This window comes from Peromyscus californicus, unplaced genomic scaffold (assembly GCF_007827085.1).
Source record: "Peromyscus californicus insignis strain IS unplaced genomic scaffold, ASM782708v3 Scaffold_4__1_contigs__length_199733344, whole genome shotgun sequence".
In the NCBI taxonomy this organism is placed as follows: domain Eukaryota; kingdom Metazoa; phylum Chordata; class Mammalia; order Rodentia; family Cricetidae; genus Peromyscus; species Peromyscus californicus.
Genome location: NW_026294562.1, coordinates 83,131,716 through 83,158,452, shown reverse-complemented (window position 1 = coordinate 83,158,452; position 26,737 = coordinate 83,131,716). Strand labels below are relative to the sequence as shown.

Below are 26,737 nucleotides of genomic sequence, written 5' to 3'. Positions count from 1 at the left end.
TTCGACAACGTGAGAGGAAATGAGAAGGACATGTGTGGGGTTAGCTCCATGCCCAGAAGCTGCAATGGGTCGATTTCCTTCCATTTAGCTTTTCCAGGATGAGTCAGGATGTGAATAAACCTAACCTGGTCTTTGTCAACACCTCCAGATACTGTCAGAAATATGTACAGTGTAGGTTCATCCTCTGTATCCAGATACTTTGGAATCCCTGATTAACATGTCTTCATTTTTCAAATATCTTAGCTTTTTCTTATATGTATCAATTATAAAATTTCTATTTCTCCAGATCTTTAAATGCTTTTAGAGAGAACACAGCTTTGACATTATAATTATTTCTCAGTATTCTTGACCTCTTAAAAATGTTGACCTGTTAATTAGTTCCTTTTTCAGGTCTTCCATATTTTAAACAATTTCTATTGTGTTTTTGAGACAGGTTCTCACTGTATAGTCCTGGTTGGCCTGCAGCTCACTATGTAGATTATGCTGGTTCTGAACTCACAGAGATCTTCCTGCCTCTGCCTCCCAAGTTCTGGGATTAAAGGGTGCACCACCACACCTAGCACTGCATTATTTATTTATTTAGTCACAAACCTAGCTCTGAAAACAGGTTCATTACACAGATTCATGACCCTGTTGATGACTGTATTTAATCTTCAATCTTTCTCCTTGTTCCTCCTGCCTCTTCCTTTTCAGCATACCCTATGGACCTGCACCACTACAACTGGCTGTTAACCCTAGACCACCATACACCTGGACTTCATTTATCCATTCCTAAAGACATGATTTTCTAAAAATATACTTGGTTTCAATTTTAATTCTGTTTCATTATAGTTACAGCTTTCCAGTGCTTTAAGTGAGATATTAAAACATGTCTTACATAGATAGCATCATTCAGTGTTTTTCCCCAAAGAATTAATCCACAAACTTAAGCCTTGAGTTTAAACAAATTAGTATGTATTCCTTCCACAGCTTTTGAGTTGACTTTTTAGTCATTTAGCTTATTTGTTTCTCCTCTGTGTTTGAAAGTAGCCCTTTCACTGAAGCTCACAATGCTTAAAATGTTCCAGAAATTGCGTTCAATTCCCTTAACCCATGAGTTAGGATTGTTCTCTGAGAACTTTGTTTGATAGTTCCAAAATACAGAGATTCTAAAACTATTAGTCTTCCAATAAAATAAACATTTGAACTGTTAATCACTTTACTGTTGACTTTTAATTGCACAGTGGGTAAATGTTTTGTCTTTAGGTAATTTGTTTTCTGTAGTATATTTTGAATGTTAGTTTATGACTAAGATGTCTAAAATAAGAGCTAGGATCCCAACTACACTTACTTATATTTTAGAAAACGCTCAAAAAGCCACATTACACATAAGAGAATGATTAAGGACTCCACCGAAGTGATTGTTTATATTATTCTATTATTAAATAAAACTCAGGTGTCAAGTATTGGGGTAAAAACCTGATTGATTAGAGAAGCAGCTGATTAGTGAACAGTGACCTCCTCTCTCTCTCCATCCAAAGGGGCCCACACATCTTTCTAAGCCCCTTCCTACTACTTCTCTGTCTCTCTATATGTCCTGGGTCCTCCAAAACCTCTATGGCTAATTCTGGTCAGCTAGTAGCCAGCTCTGCCCTCTGATTAAAGGTAAACTTTATTGTCAGTCTCAGGAGTGTCAGTGTGTGATCAAAATATCCCACAACATTTCACTCATCCATTTACCATCACAACTAAGAAGTTAGGGCCTTACTAAACCTAACCTAGATATTGCTAATCATCCTCTCACCCCTATAGTAGGCTTCACTCTTGATATCCTGGTGTTCCCTTGGGACAGAAAAAATGAAGGTTTAATTAATGAAAAAAGTCCCAAGTTTCAAAAGCATCCATTTACTTGTTGAGGGTAGATTTCACACCACTGATTACAAAGACTATATAGGTTGAGCAATGGAAGATCAGCCTCCTCCAGGCAAATATAATTCTATGGCTCTAGCTCTGATATCAGCTTCTAAGAGTTATCCTGGGCACATGCACCTTCATGCATGAAGTTCTTCATGCGTTAGAGTTCTAATACATGGAGTCACCCCCAGCCATAGTGATTCTGTGACCACTGGAAGACACACAATTCTTTGCTAGAAGTGCATCAATTTGTCCCAGGGTCATAGGCCAGAAAACTTTGCGTTTTTTATTTTCTCCATATTCACCGTGTGATGCTCAGTGTGGTAGTTATCTTATCTCTGTAAACATTCTCTTATTTTTAGGTTAGGTCAAAAATTGGCTATTGTCCACAATTTGATGCCTTGCTGGATTTCATGACCTCTCGGGAGATATTGACCATGTATGCCAGGGTGTGGGGGGTTCCAGAGAAGAATATTAGACCCTATGTGGACAACTTGTTGGAAATGCTGTACCTGCAACCACAAGCTGAGAAGTTTATTTACACTTTGAGGTGAGATCATATGCTGGTGCTCCCATTGCAGCAGTATTCTGACACCTTTCATGTTTGGAATGAATTGCCACCAGTCTAACCAAGCTCCATAACAGACAGGCAAAGACTGGTGTACTCACGTGTTCTGCAATGAAGCAGACCTTAGCAGCATTGCAACTTTGCTTTGTAGAGATAATAAACTCACAAACCTGGTTCACTTGGAATTCTAGCCAGTGAACTAGAAAAACGAGTGTCTCTCTTCCTGTCTGCTGTGGCTCTTTATCTCCTCATAAAGGACAAAGATGATGTTCTCTGTATTGTTCTGCCTGGCCACCAGGTAGCTTATATGTTAGGAAAATTCCAAGGAACTGCAAGAATGAGAGTTTAACTGAGAGTATAGCTAAAAACAAATTGGAAAAAAAAAGTCATCTTTCTGCATTGCAGATGAAAGTGAATTGCTGTGTACAGTTGGGTTTGGTCTCACGTCCTAGTACAGTTACATGTAATCAGTGCTTTTTAATGTTTTTTAGCAAATGTACTCAGTCCTGAAATCTTAGCAGTTTTTCTTCCTCTAAATAAAATCCGAGTGTTAATTAGATGTGTTACCTACTAAATTACTGTAACGTAAAGCTATATGTGCTGCCGCTTCTGCCCTCCCTTGACTCTGAAGTGGAGGAAACAAACGTAGGCTGAGCGCCGCTATTGCCGTAATGGGAAAGTCGTCAGTCGTCTTCCTGGATGAGCCGTCCACTGGCATGGACCCCTTAGCCCGGCGCATGCTCTGGAACACAGTGATAAGGACCCGAGAGAGTGGCAAGGTCATCATCATAACCTCTCACAGGTGTGGCTCACATGGGGCGGGGCAGAAGTTTATGACTATGAGAGGGAATCTCTGGGGCCAGGAATAGTGTATAGAAAATTTGCCTGAGTATGTGAGCTTCTTATGGGTGGAATCCTAAGGACTATTTGAATATATAAGGGAAGGATATTCATGAGCTCTTCCATTTGAAGACTTGCTCCTCTACTGTTTTGAATTTTGAAATGCCTCCATTCCCTGTGGCCCTGATAATAGGCAAATGAAAAAACATCTCTTCAAAGGGGATCACAAAATATCGGGTATTTGAATATCCTCCCACAGAGATCATTTGGCCTTCTGTCCTTCTGGCATCTTGTTTTTCTAGTATGGAGGAGTGTGAAGCTCTCTGTACCAGGCTGGCCATCATGGTGCAGGGAAAGTTCATGTGCCTGGGTAGCCCTCAGCATCTCAAGAACAAATTTGGCAATGTTTACACCATGACTATCAAGTTCAAAACTGGCACTGGTGACAAAGTGATAACGGATTTTAATAAATTTGTTACCAACGTTTTCCCAGGTAAGTCGGGTCAGGTTAACTTTGCCGGTTAAGCCGTATCTGTTGTCTCACCACCTCCATGCTGTGTGTCTCTAACAGTAGTTTCTCATGAGCTTTTGGTGTGTCTGACACCCAATAATGAGGTCTTGTGGGGGGGGGGCAGATATTTGTGTCTGTAACTGTATCTGTTCGTGCAAAGAGTTCAAGAAAAATGGTATTTGTTAATCTCTTATGTGAATGAGTCAGATAGTTACTCATATGAGCGGGCATATGATTTACTATCTGAAGTCATAGGATTTAAAGTTTGAAGGTTTGGGTTTTCTTTACTTTTTTTTTTTTTTAAGCAAAATTCCTATCCCATATCAGTCTGCTAGGACTGACTCCAATAGCAAACTATAGCTTCAACAGCATATAATTTAGCATATAAATTTTATATAATCTCAAGGAAATTTAAATGGCCAAAAGAATGAGTAGCTTCAACAGCACGTATTTTCTCACAGCTTTGGAGGTCAGAAGTCCAAGGTCAAGCCGCCAGCAGCTTCATCTGAGTCCTTTCTGGCTCACACTGCAGACACCGGCTTTCCCACTTTATTGTCATGGGTTGTTTTCCATATTTTTGCATTTCCCTGGTGCCCTGGTTTCTAGTTTTTGTTGTTGTTGATTTTGTTGTTGTTTCTGCAAAGGAACACCAGACACAGTGGATTAGCAATGTCACACTTACAACCTCATTTAAACTCAATTCCTTCCATAAAGACCCTATCTCCAAAGTCTCCTGGGGAGTTAGGACTTCAATGTATGCATTTTGAAAGAGATAAAAATTCAGGCCATAGCATAATCTAGAAAAATATTAAGTTCTTTTTGTCTTGTAATAAAAATTGTAGCTCTGACCTTTTGTTGTCTCAGCCAGGAAATGGTTTTGAAATGCAAATGAGTATGGTTTCTTCCCTCTCAAGAATTCTGTTTCTGATGTTGGTTGGTCTTAAAAATCTGATAACTCAATGATGCCAAGAAATTTATTTTATAAATGTTATGACTCTGATGCCGTATTCATTTGAGAAGAAAAATTAAAAAGAATTCTGTTTCTGTATGTTAAATCCAGCTAGAATCTGTCTGCTGGTCACATGGTACGGCACAGCCAGTCACAGGCTGTCCTTACTTTCAGTTTCTCACGTCTCCCTCCCAAACTTAAAGCACATTCCTAGCAGGATTCTAACATGGGTGGGTTTTTTCTTCATTTCTACCTTATTGGGCTGAGCAAAACATAACAGAAATTCCACTGGAGTTAAGCTAAGGATTTGGAATTTTATAGTCTAAAGCAATAGGAAATAACACAAGAGAAATTGGGATCACCAAGTAAATGAATAGTAGAACAGATGTGGAGAATAGATGTGTGGAGACATCATCACCTAAGCATTGGTCATGGTAATAACGATGTGGTATGAAAATGCAGGTGCATATGTCCAAAAAGTTAAACATCTGCTTGTGTGTTCATTTGGCAAACATTTTTTGAGTACTCATTTTATCAAAGTTTTATTTTCTGTGGTGCCTTGTGATCCCAGAAATTCATTTACTGTCTGCTGTTCTGAAGGAGGAACACCAAATACTAACTCCCATTAAGGATGTGGACACACATATGGGAATGTGGGTTTGAGAAAGGTCTTAAGTGTAAGATGTCATTTCCCAGTCCTTCCCTATATTATTCTTGAGCAAATAGCTATTATATATGACAACAAAGGAGGGAACTGATGTTGGATGTGTGCATAGATATTAACCCTTAAAAATAAGAAATAAACATTAGCCAAAGGGCAGTTTCAATTAGCATTTCTAAAAGGGGTTACCACAAGAAAGCAGATGTTTTTAGCATATAAATTTTATATAATCTCAAGGAAATTTAAATGGCCATATATTCATTCTATTAAAAAGTCACAAATAGGATGAGTCTTTTATCTTTTATCTCTGAAAGGCAATGTGGGTAAAATTAAACTAGAATCTTGTAAAATTACAACAAAAGGTTTTAATGCAATAATAGGCTCAAAAATAAAAGTAGAATAATCCCTCTTAGTCCCAAAGATAAAAGATTAATAAAAAGGAAGGGAAACATAAAAGACACAAAACAGGAAAGTAAACTATAAGAAATTATAAATCCTAGAAGCTAACGGCCATGGCATGGCTGGGATCTGAGGTGATGCCTTGGGCTACCTCTGGGGAGTGTGTACTGAGAGGGCCACATAAAGGCAGGACCTTCAAAGAGGACAAAAGTCAGTCCTTAGCAGCATCTTCTGACTCCCAGCAGAAGCCAACACAGCTCTGCTCTGGAGGAAAGCCTTCCTTAGCCGGGCTTGGAAGGGAAGGAGATTCAGAAGAGCACACGGCAGAGCTACCTCGCTGGTGTCTGTTATTTAATAGATCCCGGAAGACTCTCAGCTGGGAAGCTACGGACATTATTTTGTCCTACTCCATTTCTTACATTCCTAAACTACAAGGCAACTCATCTCCCATAAGCACAAAGAATTGAAAGGTTGTGGTTGGTCTCCACAGAAAAACGCTGCTAGTACAAAGTAGAATCCCTAACATGATGGAAGCACTTACAATGCTATAAAACAGAAAAATATTATCTCACAGTGTGAGCCTAACAAGCCACAAGTGGGACAGCTATCATGAAAGAGTAACCGAGAAATTGCTTGACTAATAGAAGTATCTACAGCCAATGGCATTAGAGAGGATTTTCTCAGCAAAGTTTCATGAATATGTAACTAAAGAGCAAGCAACATGCAATGTGCAGAGGGATGGTGACTGCAGAAAAGAACAATAGGAAAAAGGCAGACAGGTGTACATTTGTGAGAAAGTAAAGTAAGGCGATGACAAGTCGGTGGAAGCCAGTCACAAGGGGGCGTGAAGTCAGCAAAAGAGAAGCTATAGGGAAACTTGTCAGCCATTGTCCCGAAGCCAAAGAAGACAAACCCAACATGAAAAAGTCAACCAGGTATCTGGAAAAACTGAGCACCAGGGCATATTCTAATGAAATCACTGCCCTTTGGTAATGGAGTACAGAGGTACAGCTCACTCTGTAGACCAAAAGCCAAGTCAGTGACAAGCAGAAGTAGATTGTGTGTGTGTGTGGGTGTGTGTGTGTGTGTGTGTGTGTGTGTGTGTGTGTGTGTGTGTGTGTGGCTGTGGGTGTCTGTTTATATATATAAATGCATGAGGAAGCCAGAAGAAAACCTCAGATATCTTTCCTCACAAGCTACCTATCTTACCTACACACACACACACACACACGCATATGTGTGTAGTGTATATTTTTGTCCTGTGGGTATGTGTACCTATACATTCAAGTGTATGTGTATATATAATTGTGGAGGACAGAGGTCAGTGTAGTCCTCAGGTCAATGAGGTCCTCAGTTGCTCTCTATATTTTGAGGCATTGTCTTTCACTGAAGTAATAAGGAGTAACCTGTCTCTGCCCTGCTAGGCTGGGGTTACAACATATGCTACCACTGCCAGCTTTGATGTGGGGGCTGGGGACCTGAACTCAGGGCCTCATGCTTGTGCAGCCAGAGTTTTACCCACTGAGCCATCTCCCCAGGGATGGTGTTTTGTTTTTGTTGTGTCATGGTCTTTTACTGGTCTAGACCTCACCAAGTAGGCCAGGCTGGCTGGCCCGTGAATCCCAAGATCCACCTGTCTCTACTTCCCAGCACAAGGATTAGAAGCGAATGCCACCATACCCAGGTTTGTATGTGGGTTCTGGGGCTCAAGTCTAAGTCCCCATGCTTATATGACAAGCACTTTACCAACTGAGCCATCTCCCAGCCTTTGACAAGAATGTTTTAAGATTTGACAGCATGTAATATATTTTTTTAAAACTCAGGGAAGGAAAATTGCAAAAAACAATTTTTAACCCCAAAATGATCTTAAAGATTCAGAGTCACAAAAACATGAACATAAGCACATCCAGGCATTATTGTTCCCATAAGTCATTTCTGAAAAATATGCAGGTGAAAGACTACAGATCAATTGAAAATATTGGAGAAGCATCTGCATAAGAACTAACAGTGAGTGTTGGGCTGGGTTTATTAGGTAGTACACATCTGTAATTGAATTGTTATTATTTGACCTGAATGAGAGGTTTCCTGTGTGATGATTTTAAATAATTAAGTTCTATGTTTGAAACAGTATATAATAAAAAGATTTGTGTGACAATACATCCTTTAGGTCTAATAGTAAAGAAAATCTTGCATTATTATAACTGCATATGAGTTACTTTCAATTTTAAAACCAAGTCAACTTAATATACAAATACACAATTCAGGTATAAACAAGTATTGTTCAAAATTCATAAAGCATACTACTGTTTTCCTTGTAATTGTACTAGTGAATTCTTACACACTTGTAAAGCAAACTAACGGGCTTTGGCGGTCTGTATGCAGTATGGATATTTCCTTTCACGTGGCAGAGAGATTGTATAATCACAAGAATTATTGTGGCAGTGTCTTCCTGCTCTCCAAAGCCACCATAGAAAGATGCACAGCCAGGAGTACATTGCCCCAGCCCACATTCTCAGCATTGGGTTAGGAGTAAAGTCTCATAATGTTAATTTTAGGAGGATCAGTATCTAACATTAGACATGTGAGTTGAAAAATATATGCTCAATAATTGCCATGTACTCCACATAATAATATGATTTTCAGTAATAAATCTTCTGAAAACATGAGCCATACTGTCCATGGTGGCTTGGATGAGAATGTTCCCCATAAGACACATGTTTCTGAGTACTTGGTCCTATCCACTTATATATAGACCCATTAGTCTCTTCACTGTATATAATAATATTATGTAGATGTACTATTATTTTGTCAGTTTTAAATCAAATCTGGAAGAATACTCACCTGTCCTATTTTCCTGTCTTAGGTAGTAACTTGAAGCAAGAGAATCAAGGGATCCTTAATTACCACATTCCCAGCAAGGACAACAGCTGGGGAAAGGTGATCAGAAACAGTGCCCTTCTACCATTGCATGTTAGGGGAGCACTAATGATGGGGTGCTGGGGGTCCAGGCAGTGGAATCATGCCTGGCATTATGGTGTCAGTAGTACATTTATGTTACTTTTCAGACACCTTTAGAATTTAGTTGCCTTTTATTTCTGCCCCTAAATCCTATGACTAGTCTATGTCCATCAAGAGAACTGAGACAGAGAACTGCCTGCTCTTAGTTTCTCAATTACCTATTTCTCCAGCTTTCCCCTCTCACCCTTCAGAGCCTTTTGTCCTCTAATGTGAACCCAGTGGACACTGGGAGAGGAAGGGGTGACTTCTCTCGGTTGGAGTCTGGAGGGAACTTGTCAATGGTGACTGCATGTTTTCTGTTGCTGTTGAAGGTGTTTGGCATTCTGGAGAAAGCTAAAGAGCAATACAGTTTAGAAGACTATTCTATCAGTCAGATCACCCTGGAGCAAGTTTTCCTGACCTTTGCCAACCCAGATAACATAGAAAGTGATTCTGCAAAAGCAAAATCGGTGCCTTGAGATTCCGTTCCAGCCAGTAATTACGATGTCTTTATTCACCTGTACTGGGATCTGGAGAGGGACGTGTGTGTGTGTGTGTGTGTGTGTGTGTGTGTGTGTGTGTGTGTGTGTGTATAAAACTTTGTGTAAATATGTTTACATAATAAAGACTTTCCTGCTGGAGAAAGTGTAAACCCTTCATTATAGACTCAGTCACTGGTGTATCTAGCATGTACAAATGTAAAGGTGTTGGTAAAATATCCTGTTTTCCCTCCTAGAAACATGAAAGAGCAGCATTTACCAGGGTGGAGACAAGGTCTTTTTCTGTAGTGTTCTGAGAACAGAGACATCCAAAAAGGATGGCAGTATAGATAAGACAACATGAAAAGCAATAGCATTGTGTTTTAGCAGCTACTTGTGCATAGGAGGAGGAAAAGGCCCAGGGCAAATCATCTTTCCCACGACATACACATATTCATGTAAGCACACAGCTAATGTCAATAATTAAAAGGTCAGTTAAATAGTAATTTCCCAAATTCAATTCAAGAGTATTTTTTAAGAGACATTGAACTTTTTTATTATTAAGAGATTTTCTATTTACTTTACATACCAACCACAGATTCCCCCCTCTTTCCGCCCCTCAGCTTCCCCCCCAAATCCCTCCCCATTCCTACCTCCTCCAAGTCAAGGTGTCCCATGGGGAGTCAGCAGAGCCTGGCACACTCAGCTGAGGCAGGTCCAAGCCCTCCCCCTACACCAAGCCTGCGCAAGGTGTCACACCCTAGGCACTGGGCTCCAAAAGGTCTGCCCATGCACCAGGGATGGATCTCCTTGCCTGGGGGCCCCCCAAATAGTTCATGCTAAACAACTGTCTCATGTATCCAGAGGGCCTAGTCCAGTCCTCTGGGTGCTCCACAGCGATTGGTCTACAGTTCATGGGTTTCCACTAGTGTGGCTGGTCATCTCTTCACATTTTCCCATCATGATCTCAACGTGCCCTGCCCACAGAATCCCTACTCTCTCATTGATTGGATTCCTGGAGCTTGGCCTGGCACCCGGCCGTGGATCTCTGCATCTGCTTCCATCAGTTACTGGATGAAGGCTCTATGATGATAGTTAGGGTAGCCACTAATCTGGTCATCGGAGTAGACCAGTCCAGGCACCCTCTCGACTACTGCCATTAGTCCAAGGTAGGGTCATCCTTGCAGATTCCTGGGACCTTCCCCAACACCCTGCCTCTTCCTGTTCCCATGATGTCTTCATTTACCATGGTATCTCTTTCCTTGCTTTCCTACTCTGTCCCTGTTTCAGCTCATCAGGGAAATGCAAATCAAAATGACTCTGAGATACCATCTTATACCTGTCAAAATGGCTATGATCAAAAACACTGAAGACAGCTTATGTTGGAGAGGATGCAGAGCAAGGGGATCACTCCTCCACTGTAGGTGGGAATGCAAACTTGTACAGTCACTTTGGAAATCAGTATGGCAGTTTCTCAGAAAATTGGGAATCAATCTACCTCAGGACCCAGCTATACCACTCTTGGGCATATACCCAAGGAATGCTCAATCTTACCACAAGGACACATGCTCAACTATGTTCATAGCATTATTCATAATAACCAGAGCCTGGAAACAATCTAGATGCCCCTCAACTGAAGAATGGATAAAGAAAATGTGGTACATATACACAATGGAGTACTACTCAGCAGTAAAAAACAATGATATCATGAAATTTGCAGGCAAATGGATAGAACTAGAAAATATCATCCTGAGTGAGGTAACCCAGACTCAGAAGGACAAACATGGTATGTGCTCACTCATAAGTGGTTACTAGATGTAAGGCAAAGGATAACCAGACTACAACCCACAGCTCCAGAGAAGCTAGCTAACAAGGAGGGGCCTAAGAGGGACACATAGATAGCCCAGCGAAGGAGAAATAGATGAAATCTACATAAGCAAACTGGGAGTGAGGGGCAGTAATGAAGGGCAAAGAATGGTGGATGAGAACAAATCAGGAGTCTTTTCACCAAGAACATGCAAAGTCAAAGAACAGAAAGGAAACATTTCTGTGTGTTTTGAGCCACATACACTTGTAACCCTATTTTTAAGAAGGTGGAAGCAGGGGGATCAGGAGTTTAAGGCCAGCCAGCTCCAGCTGCAGAGCAGCTATGAGACCAGCCTGGGCTACATGAGACTTTGTCTCAAAAACAAAACCACAGCAAAAAGGAATTATGTGTCTTCGTTTCTACTCTGGCCCAACTCAAGATGGAAAGCAGGTGGGATGAATTCTTACAGTCTAGGCAGGGGGATCGAGCTGTGAGTACCATGAGGAACTAATTCTCTCTTCAGGATTCACAGAGAAGCAGACAAGTAGGATAGGCAATGTGGAATTGTCCAGCAAACAGTCTGTGGCTGCTGTGCTTTGGGGTGGTTCGTTCAAGGCTTTTGCATTCTCAGTTGATTCTGTGAGTAATGAAATGAAAGCAGGCAAGCATAGGAGACAGGTTAGGAGCCTGGGACCTTATTTGGTTTGGTTAAAAGTGTGCCCCCTCTTGTAATAATACACGTGGCAGCCTGTTCCTTTGCCTGCATGTACTGTGCACAAACACCTGTGCACAGTGCACTTAGGAACCCCATAACCCACTCACATCTTTACCTGCATTGATTGGGCTCTCTGTGAACTGTACTATACATTTCTCTGCCCCCAGCAAAAATCAAATTTAAATGATTACTACCCAAGAATAGTCTCAACTATCCTTGTAGGAGGAGTGAAAAGGCTGGTCTGGCCTGAACTAGTTTGGGGTGCATGTCCAGGAATGCAAACTCCCGTCAAGAGAACTTCCAGAGAGAATCCTCTAATTACATGCATACGATTATCTTGCTACTTTTGCAAATCTGTTTGAGTCCTTGTTTTTTGTTTTTTGTTTTTTGTTTTTTTTCAAGACAGGGTTTCTCTGTGTAGCTTTGCGCCTTTTCCTGGAACTCACTTGGTAGCCCAGGCTGGTCTTGAACTCACAGAGATCCGCCTGCCTCTGCCTCCCAAGTGCTGGGATTAAAGGCTTGCGCCACCACCGCCCGGCGAGTCCTTGTTTTTAATTCTTTAGATAAGAGGCTAAGCATCTGCAAAACCCTGGCCAGACCACCACCCTCCTCAAAAACAAAAACAAACAAACAAAAAAAACTGGCAACAAAATGACACTGAGAAGTCAATCGGCGTTTTATTGTTTTATCAACAGTACAGCTTTCTTTGGGTTTTCTCCGTAACAGAAAACATGTGTTGGGGCTTCCACTGTTCACTCTCCATGACGGCATCATCTAATCGTCTCAGGACCAAGGAAGGTAGGTTTTGCTACTTGATTTCCGTCATCGAGATTGGCAGGTGCTCAAAGGTTTGACCAAGGTGTGCCAGTCACTGTTCCCCTCGAGACAAGGTGTCATGCTGCAATTTGCACAGCGAAAGTTTAAAGAGTTACTAACCCTGACGGGATATCGCTGATGAATGAAAACATCCAAGGATCAAGATAGAGGCGTCTCCTCCTCAGTGTGGGGAAGGTCCTGAGCTCTGGACCACAGCTACTGCAGAGATTCTTCTTCAAGCAGCAATAGTCTCAGTGGAAACAGCTATTGGGTCTGGGTTGTTGGCAGGCTCCCGCTGAGAAGTAGATTGCTGCGGCTGGCTCTCATGATCCTGGACTGTGAGCGCAAGGGAACTCATGGTTCACACTGCTGAGGGCAGGTGACAGGCCAGAGCCAGAAATACGCCAGAGACAAGCTGAGAGAGAAGCTTCTGCGGTGTTCCTACAGCGCCCCCTCCTGACAAGGCGTAACGCCACGTTAGTTCCTGCTCCTCTGGTGCCAAGAATCAATAACACTCCTATCGCACATCAGAGAGATAGAAAACTTGCGGTGCTTGCCAGAACTCAACCTGTGACTCTAACATGAAGCTACACTGGAAGAGGGGATCTGGATGGGATAGATCCGAGAAGAGTGAGCATTCATGACCCTGCACAGCTGGGGGATGTGTGATATAGGCGTGGAGTCCGCTGGGTGATTGACAGGCTAGTTGATGAACCCAGAGGAAGCGGATTGGGAGTCGCCAAAGGGTTGAGGTGGCTCCTGCACCCAGGCGCAGGGTTAAATCAGTGCGGACTTACAAAGGACTGAGAAGTGTAGCAATCTATCCGGGACTTGGTGGGGGAGGGGGGAGCGTAGGAGAGACAGAGAGACGGACGGGGGCGGGGGGCGGGGGAGAAGATAGGGGAGTGAGTGAAACCCTACGCTGCTGGGGTCATGGACAGACAACCCCACGTTTTGGAAAGTAAGCAAAGGATGGTGAGTGCTGGGCTAAGTAGGAGGTGATGCTGAGAAGGATTTGGAGCAAGCATCACCTACTATGTCTGGCGCCCCTTAGTGGCCCCTCGCCAGCTACTGTGCATATCTGAAGCTTCCCACCACCCCTCACATACTGTTTCCCCCTGTACTGATGAAGTTGGGGAGCAGGAGAAACATATGGTCGTGGCCTATGTTCCGTGGTCCTGTTTGCTGGCTGCGACTGCTCCCAACCCATCCCCTGTTCCTCCCTCAGCACGTGCCTCGGTCTTCTCCCCTGCACCTGACTCTCCTTGACCGTTCACCGCACTTGGCACGTGACTTTGGGTCCGCCCACGTCTGTACTTTGAATTGGTTTGCTGGAGGCCCAGGCCACAACCTTGGGAAGGAGAGCACTGCCCTGCAAGAGGGTTGGCTAAAGCGCTGTGTGCAGGATGATTCTCCCCAACTAGGAGGTCTGGTGCTTTTCAGTGGAAAAGGTGCTAGTGGTTGAAGTTGCTGAATTGGAGCGGCAGTGGTGAGTCCTTCGAGCCTTCCCTGTGTTCCCTGCTCTGACACAGCGTTCAGATGCTCAGTTTCCCTTTCTCTTTATCTCTGTCTGTCTCTCTGTCTCTGTCTCTGTTTCCCCTCCCCGCCTCACCCCCTCCCCTTTATATAAGGAAGGGGGATGCCAGGACCACAGCTCAGGGTGTAAGGTCACAGGAGGTTAAAAGTGAAGGGGCAGGATGCTCCATCAGTGTCCCTTGAGTTGTAGATCAAATCTACACAGTGAGACCCTGTCTCGAAAGAAAAATTTTTCCTTCACCTGGAACACAGACTAGCGAGACATTCGGACTTCCGGGGTTTGGATGCGATGGCCCCTGAGCTTCAGTTTTGTGCTCAGTTAGTTATATTCCTGTTAGTCTAGTTCCCTGGTGTGTTGGCAGGTTGTTTATCTGAGAGTCTGGGGTGTGAGTTTTAACCCTCTAAACTTTCCTGGTAGAGTGATTTTTTGCTGCCTCTTGTAAGTTTGGTATGTTGTTCCTATTTCCTTGTCTCAAGTTACCAATAATCACTTTTTAAAAAATGTCATTGACACCTTTGTTCATGAGAAGTATGCTGTTGTAATTTCCAAATGTATCTGTGGATTTTCTGAAAGTACTTCCTGTTATTTATATCAAAGTTTCATAACACTGTTGTCAGAAAAGATCCATGAAGCAAGCTCAGTCTCCATTAGCGCCTGTCTCAGCCTCCTGAGTGGTTGAAATTAAAAGCATGTGTCTGTTTTAACCAATACAGCTACTTCTGTACTCTTTTGGTTACCATTTGCTTGGGATGTATTTTATTTTATTTTTAACTTTTGTTTTTGGTCATGTGATGCATATACATAGTAACAATAATAAATAATTATTTAAAAACAGTAGTAAAGATTTTTCTAGTAATATTATGGTTATTTGCCAGGTAGTAGTGGCACACGCCTTTAATCCCGCACTCGGGAGGCAGAGGCAGGCGGATCTTTGTGAGGTCGAGGCCAGCCTGGTCTACAGAGTGATTTCCAGGAAAGGCGCAAAGCTACACAGAGAAACCCTGTCTCAAAAAACTAAAAAAAAAAAGTAATGTTATGGTTATTTATATTTTGTTATTATATTCCAAAATATTATGTCCTTTACTCAGACATCATTTTCCCAGAGAATATTTGTGTTTGTGTGTGTATGCACATGCTGATAAGGCTCCTGATCTGATTGCTGTGCCTGAATTTGGATTACAGTCCCTGTAATTGACAATCTCCCTCAGGTCTATCCTCACTTTCCTTAAGATTAAATGAAGCTTTAATCTAATGACTCTCCTTTATGGCTGTGAGCTCCAGCTCTTCTCCTCAGAGCCGCCTCCCCCCAAATTTCTGTCAGTTGTGCAAGGTCGTGCTGTTGGTGGTCCAGCGTTGGACCCAAACAGCCTGATTGCAGAGAAGGAGGCACTGATCATTGCCCAAGTGAATGGCAATCCCTGAGCAGAAGCTCTGTCGGCTGTGAGCAACAGCAACAACCACCTCCAGGAAGGAGTCTCTGTCTGCAGAGACTGATGGACCAACTGGAATTCCAGTGCTGTGGAGAGTCTGGAATTCTGTAGGTTCAGAAGGTAATTTCTTTATCTGGGGCTAGTTTTAGCCTTCAGGAACAGTCATTCCTTGCCCCGTTCTGTATCTGAACTGATACCTCATGATAATAAATAAGAACATTTTAGAAGCTATTGACTTAGCAGAACACTAGCTTCCACCCATCAAGAGCTCAGAATGTCATCAGACAGCATCTGGGGCCTATGAAAACAGCTCCCCCCATCTCGTTGTACCCGCCTCTCTGATGTACCCACCAATGTATTTTAAAGTTGCCTTGATGTATGACTTTCATTGTTCTGTGAAATTGTAAAAACCCTGTGAAACTACCACCACATAGGAACATGAAATTTGGAGTAACCAAAATCTGTGTTCCTGGGCGATGGCCACTCATAATGGCTCCAGAAACTGTCTCTTATTCCTGTTAAGATAAGAGCTGAGGTTTTAATGTCAATACCTGCCATGCCATCCATTCCATGAGGAATGGATTTCATTTTTCCCAATTATACATGTGTACCTAGTGTAAGCATATGATAGATAAAATAGTCATTAAATTTAAGAATTAATCTCCCCATAGTTCATTTTGGCTGCTATAACAAAACCCATAAGCTAGATGGCTTATAAACTGCAGAACCTTTTGGTGAGGTTTTGGAGGCTGGAATGTCTGAAATGAAAGGGCCAGCAGATTCAGTGTCTTGGGAAGTCCCTTTCCTGACTCACAGGCAGCTATAATGTCTTTATGTACTCACATGACAGAGGGATGAGATGAGAGGCTGTCTTCAGGGCTTAATATACACCAATCCCATTTATATCACCACTCAAAATCCCCATTTCCAAACAACATCATCTCTGCTGTTAAGATTTAACATATGAGTTTGGTAGGGACATAAACATAGATGTTCAGTCCATTACAAACCATTTCCCAATTAGCATTGTGATTGTTGGTAGTTACTCTCATACATGAAACTTGAATAACTAATTAATCTTTGTTCTGAGCATGGCATTTTGTAGATATTAAGATCTCCACAGATGCCAGACACATTAAAATGTAGGATATATAACTACTCGGCTATCCCAAATGATTGGTTATTTTAAAACTGTATTAGAAAATTAAATGAATACAATTTAAGTAATTTCCTTGTCTAAAAGCCACACGCTGCTAGATAATATTTTTTGCTTTAAAACTTTGTATTAGTTCTTTGAGAATTTTGTGCAATATGTTCTGATCATATTTGCCTCCTCCACCAACTCCTCCCTTTCCCTAGTCACTCGACTTTGTCATCTTTTATTTTTTTTAAAAAATTAATTGAGCAGTTTCTGCTGCCCATATATTTTTGGGTGTGTGATCTTCCACTGGAGTATGATTGATATAGCAGGGGCCACACTCCTGAAGGAAACTCTTCCTCTGCCAGATCATATCATTTACCAACACCTAGTTGGATAGGTGTGGGACTTTGTGTTCACCTCCCTGTAGCACGAATCTTAAAAGGTCTTATTAATAAAAAACAAACCTGGAGCCAGGTATTGGGGTGAACGATGAAAGATCAGAGAAACAGAACAAGCCACAGCTTCCTCACCTCACCAACTTCTCAGCCGATCCTATTTCCTCAGACTGAAGGCCTCTGAATCCTCATCCGAATGGATCTCAGCTGAACTGCTGCTAAAAGCTAAAAGCTTAAAAAGGCCTCTAGTTTCTGGTCCTCATGCCTAATATACCTTTCTGCTTCCTGCCATCACTTCCTGGGATTAAAGGCGTGAGTCACCATGCTTGGCTGTTTCCAGTGTGGCTTTGAACTCACAGAGATCCGAATGGATCTCTGCCTTCCAAGTGATAGGATTAAAGGTGTGTGTGCCACCATTTTCTGGCCTCTATGTCTGTCTAGCAGCTGTTCTGTTCTCTGACCCCAGATAAGTTTATTAGGGTGCACAATATATTGGGGGACACAATATCACCACACCTCCCCCTCTCCATGTTGGGATTTGATCTAGCTTTCACTTTCTCAGGTCCTGGGCATGTTGTCATAACTACTATGAGTTCCTATGTGCGGATGCCCTGTTACGTCCAGAAGACATGTGCAGTACCTCTGATTCTTACAGTCTTTCTGTCCCCTCTTCCACAAGGCTCCCTGATCTTTTGGGGGTAGTGTATATGATATGGATGGCCCATGTAGGACTAAGCATTCTGCAGTCTCTTATTCTCTGGACTTTGATCATTTGTAGGTCTCTGTGTTAGTCACTATTTCCTGCAAGGAGATGTTTGTCTGATGAAGATTGGGAGATGGATTAATAAGCTATTGGTATAATGACAAGTCATTAGTAGTCAGTTTAATACTATGTCCATTTAGCAGAATAACAGTAATAGGTTCTCCCTGAGGGCCCATGATCTATCTAAGCTCAGGGTTCTTGGCCCTGATAATTGTGATGGGTATAGGTTTTATCTTCCTTAAATCAGCCATTGGTTCTCCCATAACATTTATGATTACTATTGTACCAGTGGGCATGTCTTACCAGGTCAGCCATTACTGTAGTTCACAAAGTTCAGAGCTAGGTGAGACTGATGATAACTTTTAATTCGGTTGTACCAATAGCATCTTCTGGCACCACAAAAGCTAGATAGTTAGGGATGAAACTTCCAGTGAAAACTAACTTGATTTTTTTTTCATGTTCTCTGACTCAAGTGTGCAGTGTCTTCAGAATTATGGTCTTACAGCCAAGTTCTGGAGTGTAGCATTGGCAATAGCCTTTGATGTTTAGGGGGAAGTCTATGGTCCCTCACTGGCCAACAACTCCAAAAGAGGTAACCCATTCTTGGTATTGGAATTTTAGTTAGCTTGTGGTATCTAGTGGGGCATTAAAGATGATTCCATTTTAATTCTCTCTCTCTCTCTCTCTCTCTCTCTCTCTCTCTCTCTCTCTCTCTCTCTCTCGTGTGTGTGTGTGTGTGTGTGTGTGTGTGTGTGTGTGTGTGTGTGTGTGTATGCTTCTAAAGTAGTAGTTAGGTTTTCATATGAATTTCCTAAAGGTCTTTGGAGTTATTTATCTCTCCCTATATTACCTCCTTTACCTTGCCCTCCCATCCTCTACCCAAATTTAACACTTCCTAATTCATTATTCCCCCCCCCTTTGTATTTATACCATCTAGTTGTCTCTCTTGCCTGTTGAAACTCCTCCCCTTCCCCCTCCCCCCGATTTCCTGACCTACAATGGGTGTTCCAAATGAAACACACATATCTGAAGATTCAGATAATCTTAATTTTCTTTTCTCTAAAAAACATCTTTTCTTCCTCCAGAGTTGAACTCCCACTCAGTTCAGAGGAATGGCTTCACTGGAGTCCCAAAAGCTTTTGATTCTACTGTGGAAGAACTTTACTTTAAAGGTAAGTTGAACTCTGCATAGTATTGTTGCAACAGCTCAGAGATAGTAAAGGGTGATTCTCACGCCGCAGTCACTGCCTTTTAATTTACACAGTTTTACTCTTCTCTGTTCCAGAGCTGGGGCTATCTATTCCAAACATAGACTCTACACAGAGTGAGGTCATAGCAGAATGTTACATGGGAGAGAGAACAATTACAGTCTATGAAGTTTTGTCTCTCCCAGAGTGAAGCATGGCCTATTAGTCACCTATGTAGTCTGAATGAAGTAAATTATTACCTTAATACATACAAATTACCATTTGTTCAATCATTGACCTCTTGGAAAAACTAATGGTATTGTTCTTTCTTTTTTTTTTTTTTCTAGAAGCGGAAGTTTAGGGCTTTGGTTTTCGAAATAATCCTGATGTTTGTATGCAGTGGTATACTTTTGGTAGCCCGCAAACTTCTTGCTATAAAGAAGATGGAATCTTTCCATTATCCTGTTCAACTGGTCAGTAATGTTCCTTCCTTCATCCAAGTCTTCACCACTTATTCTCATCCTTGGGAACTGGCTTATGTGCCTGCCAACAGCATCGTGGTACAGAATATTATTGAAAATGTGAAAAGGGATTTAAACGTCCATATGAAAGGTTAGTTTAAGATTTTCATTATTTTTAAAAAAAGCATATTATTTAATTATTTTAGGAAAAAATTATCTTTTTAAGTGGGCATTATCTTCCACACAAAATACTACAGGATATCCTCATAACCAAGGGTCAGCTTTCTAAGTATACTATTATAAAGTTGGTTAAACTTGAAGTTAAGTTCATATAAATTTTTTTCTATAACCCTCCCAAAAAACAAAGTAATATTTTAGCACTGGATGATCAATTGATGTTTTCCAAGTTATTATCCAGCTCTGTGATGCCAAGTCCTCATTGTTTCTGAATGAGTTTTTAAACTCTGGGCAAGAATAATATCAGGAGTATTGCTGTGTGCAGCAGGTACATACAGGATAAATACGTCTTTACTCTAAATTTGTGGTCAATTATTTAAAACATTACTGCACAATCCGTAGAAGATTATATCTGAGTCCATTTTATTTAGATATAAAAAAGTACCTGAGGCAGGTGGCATATAAAGAAAAGAAGTTTATTTAACACACAGTTTTGGAGGCAAAAAGAACAAGATTGGTGTCCCCATCTATTCAGCCCCCACCTGGGGACCATCTTGGCTACATCACACTGTAATTGATGGCATTGTGATGGAAGCACATTTGATAGAGAGAGATCACCTGGAGAGACAGGAGGCTACAAGATATACAAAGCAGGTCCAGGCCGGCCCTTTTCTAACCACCCTCTCACACAGGAGCTAAACCTGAGTCCTGCAAAAGCTTCCTTAACCCTTCCCCAGAGCAGTCCCTCCGATGACTTAACTACTTTCCACAGGCACCTCTTCAAGTTTCTACCTCCTCCAAGTTGTGACAATGACAATGGAGCTACACACTCATAGGCCTTTGGGGGACATGCTCAAAGCATGTCCAGACCACCACGTATTGGTAGAGGAGCTATGTAGAATTATTTTAAGTTTCCACTTCCTCACTTACCTTCACACTCTCAGACCAATTTCTCCCGTTTCTCATGGGGGCAAATACTATTAGAAATTTTGTGGACTTCCCTCTAATACTGTCCTCTCTTTAAATAGCATACAGTCCAACTCCTCTGCCTCAGGAGCATCAGAATCAGAGTCAGCTCCTAAATCTGTAACCTCAACCTACCTTCTTTCTTAGAGCATGGCTAGCTATACCTTTGGTTTCCAAACAGCACAGGAGTGACTCTTTTTTATGCAAACATAAATGAATACTCAGCCACCATACTCACTTAAATGCAGGCCTTTCAAAGGGTGAACTCAAGCAAGGTTTCCTATGTTTACTGGATAGAAAATACAGGCTAAGATGATGGAGAATTCTTTAGAATGGACTGGTTTTTTGCTTATGGATTTGCTTACAGAAATGAATGGAGAAAATTAGCGGAGGGAACTGGCTTCGTGATAGTTCTGGTGAGATAGAGAAACAGGGACTCCCGGAAGCACAGGAGGCAAGTGTGGAGGAGAGTGTGTTTTGAGAGTGGGAACTCTGAAGCAGGAGTGAGAACGCCAGCCAGCACCGTCGACAGAGTCCACGGTGGAGCTTTTATTGCATGTCTTGGGGAATCAGGGATTCGCTGGAGGAAAAATTACACCAATAAAGCCATTGCAGTCTGAGGAGTAAAACTACATGGGACATGGTTTTCCCTGCAGCAGCTGTTGAATCTTGGACGTTCCGTTTACATCAACCACGCAGTTCTAGGGAAATCTTCAGGGTATACAATAGACTGTGCACAAATGTACTGTATACTGAGCGACTAAATTTTTCGACTTAGGAAAATATAAATTACACCTTTCCTAAGGTCAATCAGGTTGAATTTCAAAGTTCAATTCATTGATTGAAAATCTCAATTACTGAAATATACTCACCTCAAACATTAAAATCATGTGTATTTTCAATTTAGATATTAAAATATTATGAAACCATGGCATAACACCTTTCCCCTAATTTCTCCTCAACCTGGAACTTCCGTAGCACTGGGACACTTTGATCACCCAGCTTACTTCAGCAAGTGTTCGTGGCTCCTATCTTACAGGTAGGAAGCGCTGTCATTCACTCTGCTTTTCTAGACTTTTCCTCTCTCTACAGTTACAGGGTTTTCTTCAGAAAGTGATTTTGAAGACTACATGAGGTCAACTGTCAACTCTAAAAATGTTCTGGCTGCCATTGTGTTTGACCACAGCTTCACAAACAGTAATGACCCCCTGTCAAAGAAGGTGAGACAGTTCTCCACAGACGTCTGTGGCTGGGGGCTGGAGAGGTGGCTCAGTGGAAAAGAATACACAGAGTGTACTGCTTTTCCGGAGGACCTGAGTTCAATTCTTAACACTCACACTGGGCAGTTTATAACCACCTGTAACTCCAGCTCCAAGAGATCTGACACACCCATGTGCATATATACCCCTCTATAGAAACATACAAGTATACATAAATAAAATAAAAGTTTTTAAAAGAGAAGCCTCATAGCTGTACTTCTGATTTCTGGAGTTAATGAACCACACATATGCATTTAATAATTAAGAGAATAACTTGCCCCTTGACCACAGCATGGATTTAGGTCCAATTCTCACTGATTCCAGTGTCTATTACTGTGCTAAGGAGGAAAGGATTGTATTTACTGCCTTCCAGGCCTTCTGCACAAACTGGGGTCTTGAGAAATATAGACAGGTAAGGATATTACTTCTGCTGCTGTGTCCAAGGTGGCAGCAGCATGTACCCTGCTGATGTTGCTGGAGTATGCACATGTTTCCTAGTTCAAAAAGCTTACTATGATAAAGTGAGTGTATCTTCACAAATGCTAAGAATGCCCCCTTTCCATTGGGTAAGGATCACAGGTAGATGCAGAGTAATAAGTGAATATTCAAATGGAATTTCAAGACAGAAGTTTTAAGAACTTTTTGCATGGTCAAGGACAGATCCTATTCCTCAAGGAACTAAATGGTAGTTGAGAACACATGTGTCTTAGTTAAGGTTCCTATTGCTATGAAGAGACTCCATAACCATAGCAAAGGGAAACATTTAATTGAGGTGGAGGCTTACAGTTTTAGAGGTTTAGTCCACTATCATCATGGCAGGGAGCATGGCGGCTGGAGTATGGCAGCATGCAGGCAAACATAGTACTGGAAAAGTAGCTGAGAATTCTATATCTTGCAGGCAACAGGAAGTGAACTGTCACACTGGACGGGATCTTGAATATATATGAGACCTCAAAGCCCAACTCCACAGTGACACACTTCTTCCAACAAGGCCATACCTACTCCAACAAAGCCACACCTCCTAATAGTGCCACTCCCTTTGGGGGCCATTTTCTTTCAAACCACCACAACATGTATTCAACCAAGCCACACTGAATTAGAAATAGAACATTTACAAACACTGGGGATGATTCTGGTAACTGCACCCAAGAAGGAGAGACATAGACAATGTTTTGAATTTAATGTCCCTGGTACTGGGGGAAATGAACAAAGTATAGAATGTAGATGTGTATAGAGACAAAATTCTGTGTTCAAGGTACAAGCAGCTGTCAATGGGAGGTAAGGTGGGGCCTGCAGGGAGTCATTGTTTTCTCTTCATTCTGTTTTGTCCCTTTGGTGCTTCTACCCGTCACCCCCCGCCCCTCAAGTTATTGGCTCCTTGAGAGCTGATGTAGGCTCATCAGTGTATAGAAATGTTTCCAGTGCAGCTTCAAAACTCCCCTCTTCCGCCTTCATCTCAGTCTCCCCGGTCCTGTCTACCTGCTTGCCTTCCTCTGCTAGGCTCCACGTTGTCTCCTAACCCCGCAGCCTCTTCCACCCTCCCACAAATATTCTAAACACACCATGATCACCAAATTTGAACTTGCCGTGAGTAAACACATCGTTGACTAGGACAGGAGCTCTCCCAGAAGCAGCAGCTGTCCTCGAATGTGGAGTAATGCCTCAAATGTTTGTATTGAAATTTCAACATATGGTTAGTTACTCACACCTGCCTGTCCCTGCTAATCGAACCAATTTCTCTGGTCTGACTCTTACAATTACCTGTTTGTCTCAGAGAGGTTTTTTTTTTTGGCCTAACATAATGTACCCTGAAGTTTTCTCAGCTCTCTAAGATTAGTGATCTTTTCTTTCGGGGATTATGCAACTTTCCCCATTTCTCTCTTAACTCCTTCCTTCTCTGTCCTCCTCGACCACTTTTAGGAAAGGAAGAGATTTGTCTTTAGGAATAGTTGGCTAACATACAGGAAATGTAAATTGATACTCCCTTTTGGAACATCTCATTTCAGTATGCTTGTCAGACGTCCTCCTAGGGAAAATGCGTTCTTTATATCCATGAGTTCCTGCTGTGCTTGCTTACTACAAACCCACAGCAAAAATCTAACGGTTGTTGACACTTCAAAAATATCTCACACGTGATGTGCCACATGACAGGTTTGCTGTCACTTTCTGAAGTCCAGAACCTACTCAGATACTCATCTATACACCCTCAGAATTTCATATTCCTGATACACTTTGCCATTTGTTTCTGATTCTTGCCATGTTTTTCATATATATAATTTGTTTCTATTGCTCCTCTTAGGTAAAATACCACCTGCGTTTTAGTAATATTAAAAAGAACAGGAAGGCTAGCGCATATTTTCAAGGGCACAGCTGGTTTACAAGCTTTCTCTTTCCGCCTGGGCATCTTGAGGGACCCAGAAACCTATTTGATGAAGATGGAGGCAGTCCTGGTGAGCAGATGTTTAACCTACTTATTATCTCATTGTATTGTAAGATGGGCCAATTCATGTTTCTTCAGTCCTGCAGTGAAAAGTGTTTAATCAATCAATTAATTAATTAATTTTAATACAGTCTAAATTAAAATAGAATTACATTACTTTTCCCCGTCCCTTTTCTCCCTCCCACCCCTTTCAGGTAAGGTCCCTCCAACTCCTCCCATTGCCCCCACTCTCAAACACTATTATAGCTTTAATCACAGTTTGACCCTCACACATGGATAGTGGGAGATTTCAATACCCCACTCTCACCAGTAGACAGGTCATCCACACAAAAACTAAACAGAGAAATACTGAAGCTAATAGACATTATAAACCAAATGGACCTAACAGATATTTTTAGAACGTTTTACCCAAACACAAGAGAATATACTTTCTCTGTACCTCATGGAACTTCCTCCAAAATTGATCACATACTCAGATACAAAGCAAACAACAGATACAAGCAAACTGAAACAATTTCCTGAATCCTATCAGACCACCGAGAATTAAAGATGGATATCAACAAAAGAAACAACAGAAAGCTAACATTCACAGAAACTGAATAACTCTCTACTAAATGAAAAATGGGTCAAGACATAAATAAAGAAATTAAGGACTTCCTAGAGTTGAATGAAAATAAATATACATCATATCCACTTATGGGACATAATGAAAGCAGTGCTAAGAGGGAATCACAGAAATAAGTGCCTATATAAAAAAAAGCTGTAAAGATCTCATGCAACTTAACAGCACATCTAAAAGCTCTAGAACATAAAGAAGAAATCACACCCTAAAGGAGTAGATGGCAAGAAATAATCAAACTGAAGCCTGAAATCAATAAAATAGAAACAAAAAGAACAATACAAAGAATCAATGAAATAAAGAGTTGGTTCTTTGAGAAAATTAACAACATAAGATGGACTAACCCTTATCCAAACTAACTAAAATAGAGAGAGAATATCTAAATTAATAAAATCAGAAAAAAGGGAGATATAACAACAGATACTGAGCAAAACCAAAGACTCAAAAGAACATACTTTAAAAACTTGTCCTCCACCAAATTGGAAAATCTTAAAAAATGGATAATTTTCTTAATAGGTACCACTTACCAAAGTCAAATCAAGGTCAAATAAACAACTTAAACATACCTATAATTACCTAGTGAAATAGACAGTCATTAAAAGTCTCTCAAATAAAAAATGCCCAGGGCTTGATGGGTTTTCTAATTTTATTTTATTTTATTTTATTTTCTATTTTCTTTTCTTTTCTTTTCTTTTCCTCTCTCTGTCTCTCTCTCTCCAGAGTTTCTCTGTGTAGCTCTGGCTGTCCTATAATTCACTCTGTAGACCAGGATGGCCTCTAACTCAGAGATCCATCTGCCTCTGCCTCTGCCTCATGAATACTGGGATTAAAGGCATGTGCCACCACCGCCCAAGTGGGCATGATGGTTTAATGCAGAATTCTATCAGACTTTCAAAGAAGAGTTAGCGTCACTACTCCTCAAATTATTCCACACAATAGAACCAGAAAGAACATTGCCCATTCATTTTATGAGGCCATAAAATATTATGGCTGTAGGTGTAACCGTCTTATTAAATAAGAAACACAGAGCCAATGCAAAGATGAAAGCCCAAGAGGTTAGAGTAATAGCTAAGAGCTAAAAACCTTACCCTTCACTGTCGCTTCTGTCCTTCTCAGCAAGAGAGCTACTTCCTGTCTGTTTGTCTTTTTTATAGACTTTCTATTGGTTGTACTGCCTTCTCATTGGTTGTAAACCCAAACACATGACCTCCTGGTCACTGCCTGTCTGTACAGACCTCCAGGTCTTCTATGGTTGGTATTGAGATTAAAGGCGTGTGTCTCCATGCTGGCTGTATCCTTGAACACACAGAGATCCACTTAGCTCTGCCTCTCAAGAGCTGGGATTAAAGGCATGCACCACCATCATCCAGCTTCTGCTATGGCTTGCTATTAGCTCTGACCCCCAGGCAACTTTATTTATTAACATACAAATAAAATCACATTTCAGTACAATTAAAATATCACCATAGATGGCCATGATACACAAACCACATAAAGACCCAACAAAGAAAGAGAATTACAGACCAGTTTCCCTTATGAACTTAGATGCAGAAATTCTCAGTAAAATACTTGCAAACTGAATCCAAGAACACATTAAAAAATCATCCACCATGATCAAGTAGGCTTCATTCCAGAGATGCAGGGATGGATCAACATATATAAATTTATATAGTATAAGCCATATAAACAAACTAAAAGACAAAAACCACATGATCATCTCATTAGAT

At 41.4% G+C, this 26,737-nt stretch overlaps 2 protein-coding genes across 2 annotated transcripts in view; both read left to right on the top strand.

Moving 5' to 3' along the window:
• LOC128124843 (phospholipid-transporting ATPase ABCA3-like) overlaps positions 1–9,397 on the top strand; it is a 103,884-nt gene extending 94,487 nt beyond the window's left edge. The window contains 5 exon segments of the mRNA XM_052761581.1: positions 2,256–2,443; positions 3,093–3,263; positions 3,604–3,794; positions 8,685–8,758; positions 9,151–9,397. Of these exon segments, the coding sequence (XP_052617541.1) occupies positions 2,256–2,443; positions 3,093–3,263; positions 3,604–3,794; positions 8,685–8,758; positions 9,151–9,297 (771 nt within the window). The 3' untranslated portion in view covers positions 9,298–9,397.
• Positions 9,398–13,544: 4,147 nt separating this feature from the next.
• LOC128125730 (phospholipid-transporting ATPase ABCA3-like) overlaps positions 13,545–26,737 on the top strand; it is an 84,229-nt gene continuing 71,036 nt past the window's right edge. Inside the window, exons 1-5 of the mRNA XM_052763379.1 lie at positions 13,545–14,124; positions 18,987–19,073; positions 19,436–19,700; positions 21,785–21,912; positions 24,251–24,401. Coding sequence (XP_052619339.1) covers positions 19,014–19,073; positions 19,436–19,700; positions 21,785–21,912; positions 24,251–24,401 — 604 coding nt within the window. The 5' untranslated portion in view covers positions 13,545–14,124; positions 18,987–19,013. The remainder of the gene's footprint in view (positions 14,125–18,986; positions 19,074–19,435; positions 19,701–21,784; positions 21,913–24,250; positions 24,402–26,737) is intronic.